Source organism: Rattus norvegicus, chromosome 1 (assembly GCF_021556685.1).
Source record: "Rattus norvegicus strain SHRSP/BbbUtx chromosome 1, alternate assembly SHRSP_T2T, whole genome shotgun sequence".
NCBI lineage: Eukaryota > Metazoa > Chordata > Mammalia > Rodentia > Muridae > Rattus > Rattus norvegicus.
Genome location: NC_141534.1, coordinates 266039163 through 266063369, shown reverse-complemented (window position 1 = coordinate 266063369; position 24207 = coordinate 266039163). Strand labels below are relative to the sequence as shown.

The window sequence follows — 24207 nt, the reverse complement described above, 5'->3', positions numbered from 1 at the left end:
ATAAAGAATAAATTTTAAAAACAAAACAAACAGCAGCATGGTCAAAGAATAAATGAACTGTCACACCCTGCCCCCCATGCTGCCTTGTCCCATCCCCACATTTCTAGTTACTTCCTTAACCTGCCCCTCTCCCCCATAAATAAAATGTGGAACATTTACTAGTCTCATGAAACAGTCAAAAATATTTTAACAAAATAGTTGCCTTTGTCATTTTGTAGTAATTTTATAAAACAAACTAAACTCAATAAAATACTAAAAAAATTTTTTAATGATTTTTATTTTCTGTACACTGGTGTTACGCCTGCTTGTATATATGTATGGTGGTGTCAGATCCCCTGGAATTGAACCCAGGTCCTTCAGAAGGGCAGCCAGTGCTCTCAAACACTGAGCCAACTTTCCAGGCCCCTGAAAAAGTTTAAACTAAGCATTTACCTTCTGATCTTGCCATAGTATCTTTCACTCTTTTATTAATAGCTTCAAGTTCTGACGTGGTGGCAGTAAGAACAGTGCCACCTTCTGTCTCTCTCAGTTCATTAAGTTCCTGCAACACAAAATAATAAAGTTCAATGAGATTAAACTTCAAAATATGAATTATGAGTTATATATACTAAAAATATACATATATTAAACATGTTATAACTAGTTGTCTAAGTGAACACTCAAGGAAGCAAATGTTGTGTACTTGCCTCATGTATGTGTAAGTATGTGTATGTCCTCATATATATGTATGTGTATTTGGACATAATTGGACTTACTGATGTAATTACTAAAGTCTGAGTACCTAACTACTAACTAAGAAACTGTGACCTAACACTAAGCATGTGAGCATCAAGAACTTACTTATCACAACTGTAATCAGATAGAAAATGCTACCATTGCCTTTACACTATAGAAAATCGGGGACAGAAGTGTTAAATACTTGCACAGATCACACACTAGGTGGCGGTGCTAGCTTTCCAACCTAAGGAGTACTCGGTCAGCCACGCAGGCTTTGGCCTTCCGGTGAGTGCTCACTGACACTTCCTACAGCTTATGGGCAGCAAGGAGCTACTGGAAACAATGTACCTGCTCTACTTGGTCCAGACGTTTCCTCAGATTCTCATTGAGGTAAGTCTCTACTCGAGTAATAATGCCTTCTAGTTTAATTCTTTCATTCAGCAGCTGTCTGTTTTCCTAGAAGAGCAGAAGAAAACATTACAAAAGTGTTCATTAAAACGTCCAAGAAGTCTGTTAAGGGCCAGAGACGTCTCAGCAGGCAGGTAAAGGCACCTGCCCCACTGTAGGATGACTTGAGCTTAATCCTGGAACCCACACAAAGGCAGACATAGAGAATCCACCCCACGAGCTGCCCTGTGCTCTCCACACAGGACGTGCACAGGCAGCTCACAGCAGCCAACACCACACAAATGAACGGTAGTAACAGTAACACTTAAGGAGGAAGGAAGACGAGGCAATGCACCAAACGTGCTGTCCACTGCTTGTACTCACATGAACTGACACAGGAGCTGTTTTATACATGAGTGCTCTATCTGCATGTGTACCTGCATGCTATAAGAGGGCATCAGATCCCATTACGGATGGTCGTGAGCCACCATGTGATTTTGGAGAATAGAACTCAGGACCTCTAGAACAGCAGGCAGTGCTTTTTTTTTTTTTTAAAGATTTATTCATTTATTATATATAAGTACATACACTGTCTCTGTCTTCAGACACCCCAGAAGAGGGCATCAGATCCTATTACAGATGGTTGTGAGCCACCATGTGGATGCTGGGAATTGAACTCAGAACCTCTGGAAGATCAGCCAGTGCTCTTAACCACTGAGCCTTCTTTCCAGCCCCGGCAGGCAGTGCTCTTAATGCTGCACCATCTCTCCAGCCCTGAAAGGGGAGTTTTTTGATCCTTGGGACTCATACTCACAAGCTTTCTCATCTCCATATCCAGCCAAGAAATGAAAAATAAAAGTAATTTAAGCTGTTTCTTTAGACATTATTACCAAGGTGACTGGAGAGATGGCACAGCAGTAAGGACACCAACACAGTGGCTCACAACCTATCTCTATGTCCAGGTCCAGGGGGTCTGACATCCTCTTCTGGCCTCCGAGGGCACCAGGCACGTAAGTAGTGTGTATATATATATACACGCGCAGTCAGACAAACACTTATAGAAGACAGGAATTAGCTCTCGGGTCACCTGAGTCCTCTGCATCAGATGGCGGACTATACTGTGCATTAGCTAAAATAAAATAAACCTTTTCTCTCTAAAGCTGCTTCTCTTGGTGTATTTTATAAAAGTAACCACTGTATTGAATAAGACAACAGAAAACGAAGATTCCATGTACAATCCTAAGATATCCAGAACAGCTTAGACAAAAGTACCAAAAGCCTTATTTTGCTCTCATGGGTATTCAAATTGCATGTCTGGTTTTTCTGTTTTCTTAATATATTTTCTTTCTTTCTTTTTTTTTTTTTTTTTGGTTCTTTTTTTCGGAGCTGGGGACTGAACTTAATATATTTTCTTAACACTACTCTGTGTCTCTAACGGCCGCCAGTCTTCAGCAGGTTTCTCCCTCCTGGGTGCACTTGCCTGCTGAAGCTGCCGGATCTCGTCATTCAGTGCGTCGACTCTTTTCTGGTCTTCCAGGCTGAGCTGAGAGAGCAAATCTGTCCCTAGCTCTGCCTTCAGCGACTCTCTGGTCGACTCCATAGCGTGCAGACTGGCCTCCAGACTCTGCAAACTGCGTTGCTGTGTGAGACAGATGATCAGTTAGTTACCATGTTACATCTAACAGCACAGCACTGCAAACTATGTCTATATTGAGTGAGCTAAACAACTCTATCAACTCCATTACTAAAGCGCTACAATGCTGACAGGCTGCTGTTAGGGTTATTAAATGCACTTTGTGCTTATATTTATACGTTATGATAGGTTCATTGGGATGGATAAAAACCAGAAGACACAGAAACGTGTGTACTAAACTTTTTTCTCTGGTTGGTGCCGGGGAGTTGGATCCAGGACCTCAGGGCAGGGATGCTGGCCAAAGTCACCAAGTACCCCCACGCCCCGCACTATGCTAAGTTCCATCGATGGAGCTAAGTAGGTCTTTCTTTACTTTTATAAATATGTATATAAAGACACTGTCGCTGTCTTCAGACACACCGGAAGACGGCCTCAGATCACATTATAGATGGTTGTGACCTACTATGTGGTTGCTGAGAATTGAACTCGATCTCTGGAAGAGCAGTCAGTGCTTTTAACCATTGAGCCATCTCTCCAGCCCTGTGTAGATATTTATAACGCACAAGTGACAGAACGGACAAATATTACAACTATTCAGGTATATGTGTAAGAATAAAAATTGACAGGTTGTTTTTAATAAGCATTGTGTGTGTGTGTGTGTGTGTGTGTGTGTGTGTGTGTGTGTGTGTGTGTGTGTGTGTGTGTGTGTGTTCTGCTACGGATAAAAAAGCATGAAGCCAAGGATACATGTACAACCTATGATCTACACTGAAGCAAGGCTGTGACGAGGGACACTTACGGACCTTTGGCATGAAGGTCTTTTCTGACTGCTGTCTCTTCTCTTTTAGCATCTTCATCTCTGATAAGATGCTATCTCTGGATGCTTTAAATTTTCTCTGTTGGGTCTCTATCTGCTGCATTTGGTTCATCAATTGATCAATTTCATTATTAATCCATATAAAAGGCTAAGGAAAATTGTCCTGATGTAAATATATCACATAGTACAAATTCTCTTCATTTCTTACAAACAAATCATGAATCTTTTCCTTTACTTTCAATAACTCCCCCAGATTTTTGGACTACAGCAATGTTAAACTAAATATTATCACTAAAAATGTTCAAAGAAACTTGAAACATTTTTCTACACATTTTACTCTAAAATATGCATACTTAACAGTAGAAAAACAGGGGTTGGGGATTTAGCTCAGTGGTAGAGCGCTTGCCTAGGAAGCACAAGGCCCTGGGTTCGGTCCCCAGCTCCGAAAAAAAGAACCAAAAAAAAAAAAAAAAAAAACAGTAGAAAAACATAGGAATTATTAAATGTTAAGCAAAATAAAGTAATAACATATATTGTATATACACAAACAAATATATGTACTTAAATATCTTCATTCAAAAACTGAGTATCAGAAGACTGTCGAGCCATAGATAGTTGGAAGCTCTCAACATCCCCCCTCTCATGTTTCTATTTGTGTGCATGGAAGTGGGGGTACATGGGCAGAAGTTAACACTTATTGTCTTCTTTTACTGCTCTCCACGTTACTTAGGAGACAGTACTTCTTCATGACTTTGGAAAGCACCAGCAGGCCAGCAAGTCCCTGTCTCCTGTGCCCACCCTTACCAGGCAGGAGCTCAGGCTACAGAGGAGCACCTCCATGCCCAGCTTTGCGCTTGCGTGCTGGGGATCCCAACTCAGGTCTCCATGCCCGTGCTAAAATCACCTTACCCACTGAGCCAGCATCCAACACACAAGCATCCTTTTCCTCAAAACTTCCTCATATTCTGTCTTAACATCTTGCCACACTTAAGCAGTTCTTGAAGAATTACAGACCCTAGCAGGGCACAGCTAAGGCATGTCTTTCTGTACTACAAACAGAACATGGTTTTAAGAAATGCATGTGCCTGAGTGCTCTGCTGGGGCTGAACTCACCGCTCTCCAGCTCCAGTACACTTACTTGGGAGAGCTGCAGATGCTTCTATGTGCAGATGCTCCTATGTTACCACACTAACAATCCACTTCAAATTTTGCCTAGATGTAAACCCTAAAGGACATTTTCCAGAGCACCCACCCATTCAGTAGATTTGACATCTGTGATGCTACACTCCTTCAAACACCAGCCCGGTCTTCCCTTCCATCTCCCCTTTTATTCTGACATCCTCGAATTCTGTTGCTCCTCAAGCTCTATTTCTTTAAAGAATGCAATAGTGTTGTCTACTTATGGTCTTCAGAAGTTAAACAAGCTCTGTGTTTAAATAAAAAGCAAAGTGCAACATCACCCTTCCAATATTCCTCGGGATAAAAAGCATCTAGGGTACAGGACAGCACATTCCATCAATGCTGTCCGTTCTCTGTGGTATCCCATCAGCCCCAAACAGAAGGATATTTTCAATGTTTCTGCGCAGGTTTTCATTGAGCTTAGCTTCGAGCTCACCCAGCTCCTCCTCTGCTTTCCTAACATCCTTCTGTAACTCAAGGCGAGACTTTCTTGTGTCGTAATAGCCTCCAGTCAGAGCACCTCGATGGCTGACTTGATCACCTACAGACAAAATGGAGTCATTGCTTACCAGTCTCTATTCAGTGAGTAACTTACAATGAAATACTAACCTGAGGACTTTAACAAAAGGATGCTTAAGAGGGAAAGTCAAGGTTTCACTTCTAAATATCTTACTTTTTTCTTGATTTTTTTTCCAAGACAGGGCTTCTTATGTAGCCCAGGCTGTCCTCAAACTCAGAGGCCTGCACCCCTACCACCACAACCTTCCAACTCTAAAAATATCTTACTTCTCAATATAAAATTGGTGGTCTTTATTTGGGAAGATCTGAACATCAACAACTTGAGAAAATGTGGAATCACACTCAATTTAAAGAATCCACCAACACTTACAAACCTGAGAGGAGGGCTCTCTGCCAAAGTGACAGGCAGAATAAATGAGAGAAGGACCCAGCTGTTAGTAACAAGGATGTTTACCAACCAAACATTCTTAAGCAACTGACAGGTATGTGTGCCTGTAGACTGTACTATGTATTTATTTTTTAAGCGACAGGGTCTCTCACTATGCAGTCTTGGTTGTTCTGAAGCTAGTGACGTTGGGATAAAGGTGTGTGCTATCAGAGTCCTAATAAGCTCACACAGATTTAGCTACGAAGGAAGTGCCTTTACCTGAGAGACATGCTAAACTTTAGCACCACAAGTAATAGGACACATTCTAAGAAACAAATACTGCTCATATAGTAGTCATACCAAGAATGCTGAACTGGAATATGACAAATCTAAAGAATGGTCATTTCTCAGAGTCCCTTGCTAGGGAGGTGAAAGGGAGGAGCTTTGTGTAGTGGTACGCTCGCCCCTTTAATCCCAGCATCTGGGTGGCACAGGCAGGAAGACCTGTGAGCTCCAGGACAGTCTGGTCTACATTAGCTGAGTTCCCAGATAGCCAGAGCTGCGTAGTGAGACCCTGTGTCCCATTCCCTGATCCTCTACTCCAAGACAGGAGGCACTGCCTTGTAGCACTGATCACACTTTTAGGTGTCACAGTGCACTGGAGTGCCCTTGTTAAGAGACAGCTGCTGGGGCTGGAGATGAACTGCTGCAGTGGCACAGCTTATTTTCCTTCAGGTTTGACAATGTGGGTATGCTCCTTTGAGAAATTTCAACAAAAATGAAGATACTAAACCACATTAAAAATTCTTTTTTTTTTTTTTTTGGTTCTTTTTTTTTTTTCCAGAGCTGGGGACCGAACCCAGGGCCTTGCGCTTCCTAGGTAAGCGCTCTACCACTGAGCTAAATCCCCAGCCCCCCACATTAAAAATTCTTATAAATTCACAGAACAATTCAACTATATTTGAGTGGGGAAGTTTATGCTACTATTCTTGGAAGAAAATCTATCATTAGCACTTATGACTTCTTTATAAAGAAAATAATTATTTTAAAATATTATTTAACAAAGCTTCAAATTTTTGAGATTTTGGTAATTAGCTGGATGTGATGATGCATGCCTTTAATTCTTAGGAGGCAGAGGGAATCAGATTCAGAGTGTGAGGCCATCCTGATCTACACTGAGTTCCAGGCTAGCCACTGCTATGCAGTTGAGATTCTGTTTAAAAAAAAAAAAAAAAGGATTTGATCCATTTTTAACTATTATTTTAAAGGATCATATTAAAACTATCTTGGTACTTATCCAATAAGCTGGTCTCTTTGATCCAAGGCACTGTGCTTAACACGTTCTAATCTTGGCTCCATTGTTCAACAGGCAAAGGAGCACACTGTGCCGAGACAATGTTTACACTGACTTCTGAAACCTAGGACAGACGTACACACCAAATATGTGCAGCCCCAGTGGCAGACTACATACCTCATGTTAAATGTCCTATTAGCATGTGCTTAAAGCTAATTATTATTACAAACCTTCCAGAGTAATGCAGTCCATAGTGAAGGCACGAGCTAGCTGAGTGGAAACCTCCATGCTCCGACAGATGAGTGTCTTTCCAAACACATGTTTGAAAGCTTTGTCGAATCTGGGATTGTACCTCAGCTTACTGATCATAGGAATAGCATCCTGCAACAGATATTGTTAGGAAAGTACTGTCACAAAGTCGATTAAAAACTGTTTGTAAATTATTACTATCATCTATGTCTTTATGAAATGAAGAGCACAAGTGCCCTTTATACAGAGGGCACTAGACAAATCATTCTTGTGCACTACCACAGAAGTAAACCCTGCTTCTGCCTGTCACCACTGTGAAGAACAACGCTTAAGCTGACCACGAAAGCCTAACTGCTAGTTCCGCCTCTAGATGTACTCTGGAGGGCTTGTTTTACTCACCTAGTTAAGACCTACTATGTGTTCAAGATTGTAACAATATTTTTCCTTATAAAGCTGTAAAGAGTAAATGAAGTAATGAAAAAAATCAGAAAGTATATATGATATAAAAGGTAAAGGTACAGAACTAGTATGTCTTCGGTGTACTAACTAGATATTCAGAAAAATACTTTTTCAAGATAGTATTTCTTTTCCAGGCTAGTGGAGTTGGTCAGTGGGTGAAGAGCTTCCTGTGCAAGCATGCGGACCTGAATGTAGCGCCCAGTACCTATACTAAAGTCAGGCATGGCAGCACATGCCTGTAACCCCAGCACTGCAGATGGGTGCTGGGGAGGCTGGAGATGGGTAGATCCCTGGAGCTCCCTGGACAAGTTAATGTAGCCAATTAGTGAGGTTTAGGTTTAGTGAAATAACCATTTTAACAATTATGGTGAAGAGGGTAGAAGACATTCTCTGGCCTCTACTTGCACATAAACACATACACACACCATTTTAATTTCCTTCCCTAAACTCAGAACAGGACTTTTTTTTTTCTTTTTCTTTTTTCTTTTTTTTTTTTTTTTTTCTTTTTTTGGAGCTGGGGACTGAACCCAGGGCCTCTACCACTGAGCCAAATCCCCAACCCCAGGACTTTTTAATAATTAGAGAACACCAGTGTAGCCACCATGGAGCACAAGGAATACACTACAGTCCAGAAGCCATTTCTAGCCACACTGCAGGTGCCTATGTGGTTATCCACTGAAGGTGGTCACTGACTGCTTCTTCTTGAGTGAGTCCCTCCTCACTGTGCAGCAGCCACGCTATATCCATTCTTCTTTTTCTGCGGTGCTGAGGGTGGAGCCCAGAGCACCATGCACACTGCACAACTGTTACTCCAGTGAGCGTCACATATCCATCTCAAGCTCTTCCTCCTTTCAGAATGTGGTGTGTGCCAGTATTGCATGTGTGTGAACATGTTTGGACATGCCACAGTACACACATCCAGAGGCCAGAGGCCAATTTGAAAGACTCAGTTCTTTCCTTCTACCAGGTGGGCTCCAGGGATCGACCCTGGGTGGTCAGACCTGGCAGCAGGGCCTTCACCCTCTGAGCCTTCACTCCAGCTTCCCTGTGTCTTGTTTTCATATGACCTCATATCTGTGAGCCTCAATTCTCTTCCCCAGAGCTTCAAAGTAAAATTGGTAAAAAGCAGAAAGGATTCTCAATAGTCTCCTCAAATTTAATTACCCATCATTCTAATATAGGTTCAGCCTTAATCCTAGAGCAAGACAGTTTGCTTCAACAATCAACATGCTGAGATCAAAGACCTCAAAGCAATTACCATTATCACAGCTAGCAATCCCTTTACAGGATATGTAAACATGTAAGAACAGACACTTCTTGGACTATTTTAAAAGCATATCCAGAAAGCCTTAGCATCTTCCATTTATGTGACAGGATTCCTGGGGAATTCTCCCCAAATTCCTAAACCTGCTGTCACTCTGAAAATGAACATAGATACGACGTTTTGTTCCATGATTTGGCTACGACCTCTCCCCACTCAGCCCAACCCAGCACCAAGTGTACTTACTCTATGTGAGGCACTGAGTCCCATATTAAACAGATGTCATAACAAACAACACAGGGAGATTTTAACTGAGACTCACGTTAGTTTCAGGATAGGCAGTGTCCCTCACATCTAACTTGTTAAGAGGCAGGAAAGTCACCTCTCCAGGAAGATTCATTTTATTGAACTCCATTAAGATCTTCGTGCTGACTTCATCTGAATCGACAATGTGATAGAATAACCTGCACAACAGAATCAGACGTCTTTACTGCCGGGAAGGTGGTGCCACAGATGTCTAAGGACTGCACGATCCACATTCCTCTATGCAATCCAATCCATTATCTGAAGGAAAAACTTCCAGTGAACTAGGAACCCCCAAAGGGTAAAATCCTAGTTTCTGGAATTAGGAACAAGTATCCAGGACCTACTTCTTTAACTAGTTACACAGAATCAAGGGTAAGGGGGTAACGGAAGACAGGCTGCACTGCAATTACAAAACTGTTTTCAGATTATTCTCACTTCTCTATTTTTAAAAGAAAAAAGCATTTAAATGTCAGGCAAAACTAAAAACCAAACAAACAACCACCAACCTCACCTGTTACCGGCAGTGACTTCCACACAAGTATAGAAAGCTGGTTCGCACTCAAAGTTATTCATCACGATGCCATGGTAGCCATTTTGCACATGCTGGTTTATACCCTTCCGCCGGAAATGGTCTAACACTTTGTTAATGCTGTCGATTCCATTTAAAATGGCCTGAAGGTAGTTAACAACAAAAATCACATCACCAGGGACACTCTTGCTGTCAAGAAATGAGCCTACTATGCCATTCAAGTAGACATAATACTACCGAGCACATTGTCCACTTGAAATATGGTAACTACAGTTTACATATTGTGGGTTGTGTTCTGTGACACCAGAGTTTAAAATGGGCTCTTTATCTAACAACAGAAATGGCGTTCATTAACACAGGCAATGAACTAGGTCTGACTAGGTCTGGCGGCACACACCTGTGCTTCCTGCACGCACTGAGCTGAGCGGAATGAGTCTGAGGTCAGTCTGAGCTACACAAGTAGACCTTAAACAAGCAAAGCAAAGTAGAAAAGCATAAAGTAAATAAAGACAGAGAAGAACTGTCAGCACAGCCCAACTTCGTCGTGCTTGTGAGTGATCGGGCTCTGCCGCCTGGTGCTAGAACACTCGATGGCTTGGGCTGTGGGAACTCACTGATGACTCAAGACTGCTCACCTTTCCTGTTGCCGCTCTAAGAAGCTGCTGCTTCTTCTCAAGGTCTTCTCTCTTAGCGGCAAGTGCTTGCTGTTCTGCATTCTCCTCTCTCCACAAGTAACTAAGCAAGAAGAGTGAGGGGTGAACAGCATTTAAGAGTTACATACTAAAATCAAACAAAGACTGCATCAAAATGACAGCACATCTCAGTCTACTAACTTTCTTTCACTTTGTAGTTCATCTTTCTTATTTTTCACTTCATAATATTTTCTGTCCAGTTCTTCAACTCGAGCTTTGACTTCATTGAGATCCTGATCCAGTTTCTATGGAAAAAATTTTCTAGTTTGTTATCGATTTAATCCATAGTGACACACAGCAGATACATATACTGAAGTTCAAGAAATGATAATTTAAATGTCCAATTTATTATACATTGGCTATATCTGAAAGAAGCAACTAAAACCCAGTTTCAAAAGGGTCACTAGGCACGACAGAACCTGAAGACACACACCATGGGCATGAATGGTTACTAATGAGGTAATGGGACATGTGACGGGAAAGCCGAGGAAGGGGAGGGGAGACGCTGGGGCAGTGGTGAGAACAAAGGACTGCCCAGATGTATCCGAGTGTACGCTGGGAGGGTAGCACATGTCTAATTCTAGCATTCAGAAGCAGGCAGACCTCTGTGAGTGCCAGGCCAGCCTTATCTCCCTGGTGAATTCTAAGACAGACAGGTTATATAGCAAGACCCTTTGTCTCAAAATACAAAACAAACAAAACACAACCAAAGCTACAATAAAACCCATTACTCTGTATGGTAAGTCAAAAAAAACAAAAAACTAAAAAGGACTGGCAAGATATCTAGCTGAGCAAGTGGACACTTCTGTGCAAGTCTGATGATGGCCTGTGCTCTGTCATGGGGTCCACATGTCGTAAAGAACTCATGTGTTGTCCTCCATGACCTACACATACACACACACAGACATACACACACGATCTAAACCTTAGTATTCCTTCAGTGTGTCCCACAATGTTAGGCAAGGGGTCTATCTTTGAGCTATATCCCTAGTTAGTATTACTAAATCGTCAGAAGTAACAAAAGCTCTATCAAACACCAGGCTTAATTTACATGAGAACTACCGGGAGGTTTTCCTCTGTTAACCCTAACAGTGTGCTGGCATATATATGTATGTGTGTGTGTGTGTGTGTGTGTGTGTACACACACACACTTTTAGTCTCAGCACTCAGGAGGCAGAGGCAGGACTATCTCTGTTGAGGTTAAAGACAGTCTGATCTACATAGTGAGTTTCAGAGCTACAGAGTGAGACCTGGGGTGAAGGGTGGGGATATCTGTGACTGGGATCCTCTACTGCTGTTGGTTCCCTGGTTTTCCTTATTTCAAGAAGGGTATGTAGCTATCATAGCTGAACGGAAACTATCCTTACTAGTTATCACATACCTAAGGTATTCTCTCTCTCTCTCTCTCTCTCTCTCTCTCTCTCTCTCTCTCTCTCTCTCGCACATGCACACTTTGTCGTGTGTGTACACTTCCTCAGCAGAAGCCAAGTCAGAAGACAACTTGCAGGAGTTGGCTCTCATATCCCCCCATGTGGGTTCCAGGGATCTAAGTCAGATCACCAGACTTGGTGCAAACCCCTTAATCTGCAGAGCTATCACACCAGCCCCGTAATAACACCTAGCGGAGTTGTGTTTCCCACTTGTGACATACAGTGCACACTCTGGTCTATCACCCTTGCAACTGTATTCACACCGAACTGTCTGTCCCCTATCATGTTCTGTTTGTGCAACTGAGAATTAAACAGCACAAAGAAAATAACAATGTCTTCTTCAAAGCCCAAGAGGTTTGGGCACAATTAAAGGTGAAATTTAACATATATGTATTTTATAACAAATGAAAAGGTCATGTCTTTGGAAATAGTCTAAAGCAGATTAGAGAAAGATAACAAGTAAATAAAATATAAAATCCTGGATCTCACTTTGAATCCTATTTCATCCAACTTCAAGAAATATATTTGCACAAAAGACCTCTGGAAACCCTAACCACTATTCATACACAAAAGAAACAATCTGAGCATGACATAAAAACTATTAGCACAGAGCTCTTTCTATAAGCAGTCTGAGTTGAACTATGAAATAGTTCACCACTTTCTTTCTTACCCATAAAGCCCTATAAAGTCGTGTAAACTGAAAATTCAAATCTTAATGTTCATTTTAAGAACACCCTTGAAATTGCCTAGGCTAGCAAGAATGTGCATGTGGGAAAAGCCTCCGTATACCAGAAAGACATCATGTTAAAGAAGCAATTAATGTGTGGCATTTTGGGCGGCTATCAATGATACCATTACGTATGCCCAGGCCTAACAATGGGGTTGTGGCCCCAAGTGTTGAAGTTTTGCTGCACATGCTTAGAACTCAGAGAGGAACACTGAGAACTTAAGCTTCTCTGCTCAGCAAGTGTGCAGGTGAGCGGAGCACCCACGATGCACTGTCAAACTCACAATTCAATTAGTCCACACACGCTCCCGCCACACTGACATGATCCTCAATAAAATCTAACAAACTGTTCCTAAGTCTGAAAGGAGGTTGAACAGAAGAAAAAGATCCCTGAAGAGCTAGAGAAACAAAACCTTACAGCTCAGAGATAAACTCAACATAAAATGAAACAGAGAGAGATAAGCATGCGTGTGCTTAATTTAAAAACACTTAAATGCATGTGCTTGTACATCCTCACAATGTATTTAAGATTTTATGCTTTTTCAAGTTTTTGAAACCAACAACCAACTAGTGCAGACCTCAGGGTAAAGGCGTTTTCTTTACTGGACACCTGTCCTATATATAGTCTCTTCTCATCAAGCCCCAGGACCTTTCCACTCATATGTGTATACCCCTGAATAAGCCCAATTAAAACTTCCACCCTCTACTTCATGTTTTAAGAGAATTTTAGCTAAATTTGTAAATGATGTGTAATTCATTTAGGAAGAATTAACGAAAGCACCACTATTTTAGCTAGCGCGTTTCCTGCAGTAAGCAATACGGCTGATGGGGGAGCTAAGGAGACAGATGAGCGGTTGGTGCTTACTGCTCTCACAGGGGACCACATTCAGTTGTCAGTACCCACACTAAATGGCTCATATCTGCCTGCTCCACAGGATCCAACATCCTTTTCTGGCCTCCACACACACTAACATGCACATACCCACACACAAACACACCTGAATGCATAAGTTTAAAAAACTGTCTAAAAAATGAAAATTGTTAGAAGAAACTAAAAATTATTTTTAAACTAATATAAATTTATCTTAGACTTGTCTAACACATTAAAAAGTAATGGCTGAGTCAAGAAGTGGCAGCGCACGCCTTTAATCTCCACACTCAGGAGACAGAGGCAGGCAGACATCTGTGAGTTTGAATCCAGGCTGGTCTATACAGAGCAAGTTCCAGGACAGCCAGGGAGAGACACACACACACACACACACACACACACACGCGCGCGCGCACACACACACGCACACACACATAAAAATAAAGGCAGATTATGAAGTAATAAAAACATTAAAAACATACTCAGTCTAGGAAATGGAGAGATGGCTCACAGACATACATGCAGGCAAAACACCAAGGCACATTAAAAAAAAAAAAAAAAAAAAAAAAAAAAAAAAAACAGAAACAAAAACACCAAATCACTGGGCACCAATGGGAGGAGAAGCCCTTGGTCCTTCCAAGGCTCAACACCCCCAATGCAGGGGAATGTCAGGGTGGAGAGGTGGGAGTTGTGTGGATGGGTGGGGGAATACCCTCATAGAAGAAGGGGAGGGCAGAGGGCAGATGGGATAGGGGGTTTATGGACGAGAAACTGGGAAAGGGGATAACACTTGAAATGTAAATTTAAAGTTCAATTTGAAAAAATAAAAAATCATTTATGCAAACATTCACTGGCATGGACTATCTTTAGGAAACAAAAGGAGGGGCCACTGAGATGGCCTAGTGGGTAAATCTCAGACCTCACTCCCAGGACCCACACAGTGGGAGTAGACAGTCTCCACACCTGCACTCATGAATGCACAAGCACACAGCACATAAAACACAACACTGTGTACTGGCTGGTTTCGTATGCACTCTTGACACAAGCTGGAGTTATCACAGAGAAAGGAGCCATCTTGAGGAAATGCCTCTAAGAGACCCAGCTGGGAAGTATTTCTCAGTGACCAAGTTGGGAAGAGAGCCCATTGTGGATGGTGCGTCCCTTGGCTGACAGTCTTGGGTTCTATAAGAAAGCAAGCTGAGCAAGCCAGAAGCAAGCCAGTAACATCCCTCCATGGCCTCTGCATCAGCTCCTGCTTCCTGACCTGCTTGAGTTCCAGTCCTGACTTCTTCAGTGATGAACAGCAATGTGAATGTGTAATGTATGTTTTTATCAAAAATAATTCACGAAACTTACAAAAGTTCTTACGGCCAGCAGTGGCGCATGCCTATATTTCTAACATTCAGGAGACTGAAGCAAGACTGATTTGAGTTTGGGGATAGCCTAGGCTACACACTGAATTATAGAAACAGCCTAGCAACAGAGTAAGACATGGTCTCAAACAACAAACAAGCCAAAAAATATAAAGCAAAATTTTCTTACATTATATTGCTCCAGATTTTTCTCTTTATTGGCCTCGGTATCCTCCAAATCCTTGTGTATAGCAGCAATCTGTCTTTTCTTATCATTAATAGCCTGATCTAAAGACTTCAGTTCCTTCTTAATCCACTTATCTCTTTCTTCTTTTGATGTAAACTGGCTTCCTCGACCCTGCTTTGCATAAAGATCAGTTCTTTCCTGTGTAGCTTGAGCCAATCTATGGAAGACAGACAAATACAAGAAATAATAATTATCAACCCTACAGAAACTATCCTTTTAAAAATGACATTGCAATAGGTTGCTGAGATGGCCCAGGACCAAAAGGTAGAAGGAAAAACTCTCTTAAAGGTTATCCTCTCACCTCCACACATAACTTGCACAATGAAATAAACAAGGGAAGGGGTTAAGTGCTAAAACTACCTGCTAATTAATTAATAAAGCTCCTGTACTATCTGTTTTTACTGTACTAACACAAAGGGAACGTTAGGATTGTAATTACAGGCAGAATAAACCCTTTACTAAGAACGTTAGGCAGACCTAAGATCTGAACGCTCACTAGATTCTAGATAATGCTATTGCCCCACTTCAGGACTTTCAGAAACACTTGCCCTATATTTAACTAATACTTTCAACTATACAATAAAACACTCTAAAAGATAATATAAAGTGTTTTAAACATATAGAATGTAAGTATTCTGGTTACATAAAACATTCCTATAAAATAACAAGTGAGGGATCCTCACACAAAAATAGGCATAAAAGAATATAAATAGGCTGTTCACTAAAATGAATGTAAGTGATGTAAAAACGTGCATGTCTACAGCTAGGAGAGTAAGTCAACAGAACCTAACAAAAACAACACAAAAACAAACACACTAAATCACGAGCAATCAGCACACACTGATATCTAGATGAATACTAAAATGTTCGAAAGTTAAAATAGCATTGAGTGAGAAAATTTCAAGATTAAACACAGTATTTAGATTTGGCATGGCAGTGGGTCCCTGTGATTCTCAGGTAAACGTGGGTATGGCCTCTTTAGCGCAGGTGCTTGCCTAGCATGCAAACCAGGTGGCTCCTCCCTAGCACCTGACCCATGCTGTTGGTATTGCACACGTGTCTGTGCCTGTAATTCCAGCACTTTCTAAGTGGGGTCAGGAGGATCAGAAGTTCAAGGTTTCTTTAAATCATAATGAGTTGAGGGCCACCGTGGGCTTCATTAGACTCTGTTTCAAAAACAAACAAGCATAACCTCTCAGAACTTCACTTAAAGTAGACAATGGGAACCAACAGGAAATGGCTCTACAGGAAGAGACTCTTGCTGGCAGAAGAAAACCAATTTAAATCGTCTCCTGACCTCCACATGCACCATAGCATTACTACACACACAATAAAAATGAATGTGCTTGAGCATGATGGCTCATGCCTTCAACCCCTGCACTTGAGGAGGCAGAAACACAGACCTCTGAGTTCAAGGCTAGCCAGAGAAAAGGGAGGCTGTCTTATTTAAAAATAAAGATAAAAAAGCCAGGGATGGTGGTGGTGGCACACACCCTTAGTCCCAGTACTCAGGAGGCAGAGGCAGGTGAACCTCTATGGTCTACAGAGTGAGCTTCAGGGCAGCCAGGGCTACATCGAGACCCTGTTCCAAAACAACAATTAACTAATTTAAAATCAAGAAGGGGGGGGGGGGGGGTTGGGGATTTAGCTCAGTGGTAGAGCGCTTGCCTAGGAAGTGCAAGGCCCTGGGTTCGGTCCCCAGCTCCGAAAAAAAAAAAAGAAAAAAAAAAATCAAGAGGGGGACATCCAGTGCCCCAGGGCTTTTGAGCAGTAGCAACCTGGACCATATAAGTACATAAGCACCACAGGTGTGAGGGCACAGACTATCCTTATCAGGTGAAATCCAGCCTCAGAGCAGAACACAGCTCCCAGTAATCCTCAGCGCTGCTCACACAGTGGCCTCTGATCTGTCTTTACTATACTAGCACCTTCTTAACGCAAAGCTATGCAGGTTGGATAGAGGAACTTAGCAGGCAAATATAGAAGAAGCTTGGCAACATAGGCTCTTGGCTTGTGCTGAGAACATAGCCTAGGATTCCTATCTGCACGGACTGGGCTGCCTGGTTACCCCAAGAAGTTACTCCCCTTCACAACCTCCTGATAACTACCTGCTTGTGTTCAAATGTGTTTTTGCTTTGCTCTTAATAAAACTACTGGTTATTTTCCTTTTGTGTATACATCTTTTCCATTTCTTTAAATAGGACAGACACCAAGAACCTGGGACACTCAGAGATCATTACAACAATGGGCAGGGTTATCTGTTGGTGACAGTCCTCAGACCTAGAGATCACTACACCCAGAGATCACTACAACAATGTGCAGCAGGGTTAATTGTTGGTGACAGTCCTCAGACCTAGAGATCACTACAATAATGTGCAGCAGGGTTAACTGTTGGTGACAGTCCTCAGACCTAGAGATCACTACAACAATGTGCAGCAGGGTTAACTGTTGGTGACAGTCCATCCTCAGACCTAGCAATTCCTCGCTCTTCTTTTTCCTTTACGCTGTTGAATTTCGGTTCTGTTTCTGCCAGTTCTTTCTGCTTTTCTTCTATTTTTTCAAGCAGCTTCTGTCTTTCTTTTAATAAACGTTTCTGTAAATAAAGCAAGCAAAAATACAATCTGCTTAATTTATACATCAGCAAAAAGTGTTCTCACGAAAATAACTCACTCAATTCTACAACTAAGCTATCAGCAAAACGAGCACTGAGTTGACGGTTGAGTACAAATCAAATGTGGCAAACCTCCTACAAACCCTCAATTCTGCACCGGTCACAGAAAGGCTTGCTGTCCTCTGTAGTCTGCCCCATCAGCACGGTTTCATTTGCAGCAGTAACTTACCCGCTGCTCACTGTTCCCTGCCAGCTCATCCTGTAAGTCCTTGGCTTTAAGCTCCAGCTTGGTCCTTTGCTTAATCTGCTCTTGTCTCTCCGCACTGAGCTGTTCTTTTTCTTCTTTCATGGCTGAAATTTTTGTTTTCAGTTCTCTAACTTGGCGCTCAATATCCTAATCAAAGAGAGAAAGTAGGTCATACGCAGAAGTACAGTGGAAGGACTGTGTCTTTGCAAAACTTTTGTGGCCCTGTGCACAGACCATGAGGGTGCACAGGCCACAGAGCACAAGCAGTTCTCTCCTGTCACTTTTATGTGGCTCCAGAGATAGAACTCAGCGGCTGGGCTTGCACCCATACCGTCCACTTTCCTGGTCCATCCTTTTCTCTCACTTGAAACTTAAGACAACAATCATTTTCCAATATCTAACCTCTGCCAGTCCCCTTTGTGGTCACCACCCCACAATTCTGGTACAAAAAAATTACTCAACTGTTGAAATTCAAAGAAATCTGGGCTCCTGTATGACCTTACCTCCATTTTATCTCTTGCATCCTGCTGGGCATCTCTTAATTGTCTGGATTTCTCTCCGCTTGTTTCTCGCTTAGCAGAAAGCTGAAAAACAAGACAGCCTACCATTTTTAAGTCATTGTGTAACTAACACTTCATAACACAAAGTTAAAATTACTTTGTAACTGCCAAGAAAAACTAAGAATAATCATTTGCTTAAAATTTTATAAAGAAAAATTGTTAAGTAGAAAGCTCAAGGATAATCCAAAATAAATTTTTGCATAAAACATTATTACTTTACAAAACACATTCTAAAATGTGAAGAAAAATCTAAAATAACCTGTTACTGTATTTTAGATGTAATTAGAGAACTCAGTATTTCCTTTGCAGCAACTTATAGGAAAGTACTAAGCATGAGTCTGTGTTCTAGGCTGGTGTAGAGGCTAACTGCTGCAATTCTACACTCAGGAGTCGAGACTAGTCTGGCTTTCACTATCTCAAAACACACACAAAGGTTTTCACTTTTTAAGTTTCTAATTAAAAATTACTAAGAGGTAAAAATGCAGAGAAGTTTACATGCTCACACAACAAACCCACTCGACTACAAAGGAAGCATCTGACCTCATCAAGCTTGGCGCGAGTCTCGTTGAGCTCCTGGTTGTAGATGGTGTACTCCAGGGCACGCCTCATTTTATCCCACTTCTGATACTGGGCCAGTTCCTCCTTCTCCTCCTCTAGAGTATGTAATCGCTCTTCAATGTATTTTAACAACTCATTGATCTTTTCCCGTTTGCCCTCTTCAAAACAAAAACAACAGAAAGATGGTACTAAGTACAATTTTCATGTAATATCAACTTTTTAAATATAAATTAAAACTATCCTCTAGAATACAGCATTCTTTGATATGTAAGATGCAAAAACAACAATCAAATTTTAATGAAAAAAAAAAAAAGAACAAAATCACACACTAACAGTCTCTCTTGTATGTGACAAAGAACCTCAGTTTACATCTGCTTTTCCCAGCAGGTGCTATTCCACAGCATAATGAAAAATATCACCACCAGCATGGCCGATCCTCAGATTCTATCACTCAGGCACTGCCTGCCATCACTAACTATACAATGACTACTTAACTAGACTCCAGGCAGGGCATACTCCACAAAACAAGTTTCCAGACAGGAAGTCTTGGGACCAGAGATACGAACTCTAAAGTCACGTCAATTTACTAACTTTAAGCCTAGAACTGTCTGTCTCTAAGCAAAGTAGGGTTCTTACAGTAAATATACTAGTAAGAACTCCGAGTTCAACTCTGCATCTCCCTGTACCCTCTAATGTAGCACTGTAACAACTGACATGCCAGTGTCCCGAGAGGGAGAAGCACCCAATCCACTCACCTCTGCTCACAGTTCTGAGGAAGCAGAGTTAAACTGGTTGACTTAAAGGCCTTGTTATCTGACATCTTCCTTTACTCTTTATTTTAAACTACTTCAAACTAATTTGCTTTATTTAGTATGCAGGAAAATTCCTGTACAATGTATTTCTGAGGTCAGACACCACCATTTAACTATTACTAACACAAGAGAGAGAGAGACAACTAACGGAACCTGTACATCACGAGTCTATTTACCTGTTTCTTTCATCAGGGAGATGCTTTCCTCTTTGCGCTCGTCATACACTCGAGTGCCAGCTACTTCTCTCAACAGCTTTAATCTCTGAGAATCCGGTGCTGTTGCCATTTGGTTGATCTATAATTTGGAAAAAAACAACTATTGACTACTCCTACTCCTTAAGAATGAAAACTTTTACGTTTTATTGTTCAGATTCTTCTTGATAGATTCTATGTAGTCCTGGCTATCCTGAAGCTTTAATAAATAGACCAGCCTAGTCTCAAACTTAGAGAGATCTGCATGCTTCTAGCTGGGTCCTCTGTAAGAGCAGACCTTGCTCTTGACCCCTGAGCCACCTCTCCAGCCCTGCTTCAGACTTCTTCAGACAGACTGTAGTAAACCCTACAAGACTGTGTGAAGATGGCTCAGTGGGTATACAAATGTCTATGCTAAAGACCTGGCAATCTGAGTTTGACCTCACATAAAGAACCCACATAAAGGTACAAAACAAGAAGTGACTCCAAGGTTGTTCTGACCTCCACACGCAAGCTGTAGCACATGTACCCACATACCATGCACACACGTCAATAATTTTTTACATTTTAAATTATAAAAAAATAGCAAGAACTGCATGCTTTAATATACTAAGTGTCATGTGACTTAACACAAATCATTAGATCCCAAAATACTACCACTGCACTGAAGAAATTATGTTATTCTTCACTTTCACATAAAGAACAACTTGTTCTGAGCTAAGACACTATGGTTTATCAAAGTACACACATCAAACAATACTCTAGGGAAGGACAACTCTCAAAGGAAGGCATCTACTGAGAGTAAGCTCCGAGATGGAAGAGAGGAAGCAGGAGAATCATCAGCCAAAGTCTATCATCTATCTGCTGATGAAAAGATTGCAAGGAGAATGACAAGCATCACTATGGTGTGCCTCTTCCCCTGTAGGCATTTACTATCTAATAATACTTTAATCCTGTAATACAATAAAAATGGAACATCACTTTTAGGAATGTCTGTCTGTCTTTCTTTTTCGGTTTTTTGAAACAGGGTTTTTCTCTATAGTCCTGGCTGTCCTGGAACTTTCTCTGTAGACAAGGCTGGCCTTGAACTCAAAGATCTGACTGCCTCTGCCTCCTTAGTGCTGGGATTAAAGGCATACACCACCACTATCCAGCCTAGGAAGTAATTTTTTTCTTTTTTTTTTTTTTGGAGCTGGGGACCGAACCCAGGGCCTTGCAGTTGCTAGGCAAGCACTCTACCAGTGAGCTAAATCCCCAACCCAGGAAGTAATTTTTTTCAAACCTATTTATAGAACTTATGTAATAGTCTTAGATACTGTAACTTCTAAAAGCCAATGTCTTCCAATAAACACTACCTCAGTAGGTCATGAATAATCAAGGTCCACTTAATCTAATGATATACTTCTTTCAATATAAAACTAACCTTTAGTAGTGGCATATCCTTTAATTCCAGCACGAGGGCGGCAGGGGCAGTCAGACCTCTGAATTTGAGGTCAGAGACTGGTCTACATGTATTAGGTACTTCATACCCATGAAAAACATTAACATTAATACAAAAAAATGAATACAAAAGACAGTAATGTCTAGTTTTTGGTCCAACTTAACAATTAGAACCAATAAATCAAAATCATTCAGGGGAAGACCATCATATCAAGAAAAATAATTTCTACAAAAAAAGACGAAGCTTTACCTTTCCTTGTTTAACAATGTAATAAGGATTACTTCTCGAAAACCCAGCACTTTCAAGGAGATTCATCACATCATTTTTCCTGTTAATAATCAAGAGAAATTTCAAGATAAATAATTTTAAAGTACCCAGTAATAAGCAAGCAAATTAGCTTCGAATTTCAACAGCTTTAACTACTACAGAACCTGAACTGTTAGAAACTGAGGCACCATCTCTGAGAGAAACCTGGAGCTACACGTTCATACTGAATGCTCTGGGAAGAACCCACTCGTGTTTTTATAAATATTTGTAACAAACTGAAAACAAAAACAAATTCTTACGTGACCATCTTCTTATCTAGGAAATACTGATCTTTTTTGGCACCAATAACTCTTCGAAGCGAAACTTCCTCTTTATCAATCTAAGAAAAAAAGAAGCCCATAGAGTCAAGTAGACAACTTCTTACATAATAAGTTCGTTTTAAAGTCTTTGATCATAACTATTTCAGATTTTCAACAATCTAAATTAAGACAATACTGTAATATTTAGAAAATTGTTCCTTATAATTGTTTATATAATCCTTTATTTACTAGAATGCTCATTAAAATTTAAACACAAAACCATTGACAAACTACTTATTACTTTAGCGTGAACTAAATTATAAATCTTTAGTGTTATAATTTTAAGCTATTGCATAAAATCCTCAACATTACTAAAAATTGACTATCACTTACTGGTAACCGGTTGTCTGAATTGTCAAAAATGATTTCCACAAAAGCAGAAATAACACGAGGACCTGTACCCTCCTGAAACATGGAAAAAAAAGAATGGGGCATTTGTAGTTTAAGTGATATTTTCACTCTTGAAACCCACTGTAAAGTCTGCCCAGAAAGGCAGAGTGGCACGCCTGCAATCAGTACCTGGGAGGCTACGGTAAGAGGGCTGACCTTTAGTTCAATGGCAGCCGAGACAGGCTGCACAGTGGGACCCCTTACCTGCCCCACCCAGCCCCCCACACACATAAAGCTGAGTATGACAAGCCTGACTCAATGCAAGCAAACACACACACACACACACACACACACACACACACACACACACACTCTCTCTCTCTCTCTCTCTCTCTCTCTCACCAAATATTAAATACACTGAATCAGAATAAACGTGGGCAGGGCCAAAGTGAGTTAGTGCAATGGGGCCCCATCCTTGGAGGCTGCCCTCTGGCCTACGTCCCTGTCACTCTGTTCTTTGTGTTATTTTTGAGACATAGTCTCACTATGTAGTGGTCACCGCTGGCCTCAAACTCAAGAGATTCATGCTGTCTCTGCCTCCTGAGTGCTGGGATTAAAGGAGTGCACCATGACGGCCAGCTCTGTTTCTTGTCTACCATGAGATGAGGAGCATCTGTCACAAGTTCCCATCCCCAAGATATTCTGCCTTACTCTGGAGTCAGAGACAGAAGCAAGAGCCAGGGACTGAAACCTATGAAACTATGAACCAAAATAAATCTTTCGGCCCTGAAGTTGTTTATGCCAGGTATTTTATCACAGCAACAAGACATTACTGCACTCGGGCTTAAATATGAAACCACTTTACTGGGGCACAACAGCCTGTAGTCACCCAATTCTACCAGTTTGCTAATATTCAATATACTTTAAGGTTCTTTTTTTGTAGTCTCATCTTAATGCTGGAAGAGAACTCATGTGGTGATTACTAGAAATCTGTTTTAAAAACATATGAGGCATAGTATATGATTTTAAACCTGACCAATTGGTTTGTCGCTCTGACCAATGCATGACACATTACATACTAAGTCCAGGATGGTTTACCACCTTCTCCATCCAGCTCAGGGATCACTCACTACTTGTTTTCTGGAATGGTAAACACTAGGAAAGCAGCTCAAGGACCCGAGTTTAGAGCCACAGCACCACATAAAAACTGGGCACAGCTGCCATGTCTACAACCCTAGTATTTGGGGGCAGGAAAAGGAGTCAGAACAGGGTACCTCGAGCTTACTGGAATGCAGACAGAAATAGAGGAAGACACCTGATCTTGACATCTAACCACGCCATACTCCCCCAAAAGATCGCTGCTTTCAATGCCAATCTGAGAAGCCTAACAAACAGCCAACACACTGTATCAGTTTTTATCACTGGAATCCAAACTCAAAAGAAGAAAAAAGTGTTTAAAAGGGACTTCCTGTATGTAAAAAAAAAAAACACCATTTAGATAGATATACTGTATAATCTTATCTGATCTTAAAGTTATGTTTAAATTTTTTAAATTTTTATTAATTTGTGTTCTGCCTCCATATATCTGTTTGAGACTGTCAGATCCCCTAGAACTGGATTTACAGACAGTTGTCACATGGGTGACACAGACTGCCACATGGGTGCTGGAATTTGAACCTGGGTCCTTTGAAAAAGCAGCCAGTGCTCTAAACCACTAAGTCCTCTCTCCAGCTTCCCATATACAATATTAAAACCAGCTAAATTCTGGTGTCTCGTTACAGCCTTTTGTAATTCCTTA

The 24207-nt window shown here is 41.2% G+C and overlaps 1 protein-coding gene across 1 annotated transcript in view; it reads right to left on the bottom strand.

Annotated features, from left to right (window-relative positions):
- Positions 1–24207, bottom strand: part of Smc3 (structural maintenance of chromosomes 3) — a 42716-nt gene that overhangs the window by 4384 nt on the left and 14125 nt on the right. The window contains exons 5-23 of the mRNA NM_031583.2: positions 22413–22484; positions 22020–22099; positions 21703–21781; positions 19998–20115; positions 18992–19167; positions 18395–18475; positions 17874–18038; positions 17505–17626; positions 14977–15190; positions 10551–10654; positions 10353–10452; positions 9700–9860; positions 9205–9346; positions 7144–7294; positions 5122–5274; positions 3541–3692; positions 2585–2743; positions 1066–1173; positions 433–541 (exon numbers count right to left, since the gene is read on the bottom strand). Of these exons, the coding sequence (NP_113771.2) occupies positions 433–541; positions 1066–1173; positions 2585–2743; positions 3541–3692; positions 5122–5274; positions 7144–7294; positions 9205–9346; positions 9700–9860; positions 10353–10452; positions 10551–10654; positions 14977–15190; positions 17505–17626; positions 17874–18038; positions 18395–18475; positions 18992–19167; positions 19998–20115; positions 21703–21781; positions 22020–22099; positions 22413–22484 (2446 nt within the window). The remainder of the gene's footprint in view (positions 1–432; positions 542–1065; positions 1174–2584; positions 2744–3540; positions 3693–5121; positions 5275–7143; positions 7295–9204; positions 9347–9699; positions 9861–10352; positions 10453–10550; positions 10655–14976; positions 15191–17504; positions 17627–17873; positions 18039–18394; positions 18476–18991; positions 19168–19997; positions 20116–21702; positions 21782–22019; positions 22100–22412; positions 22485–24207) is intronic.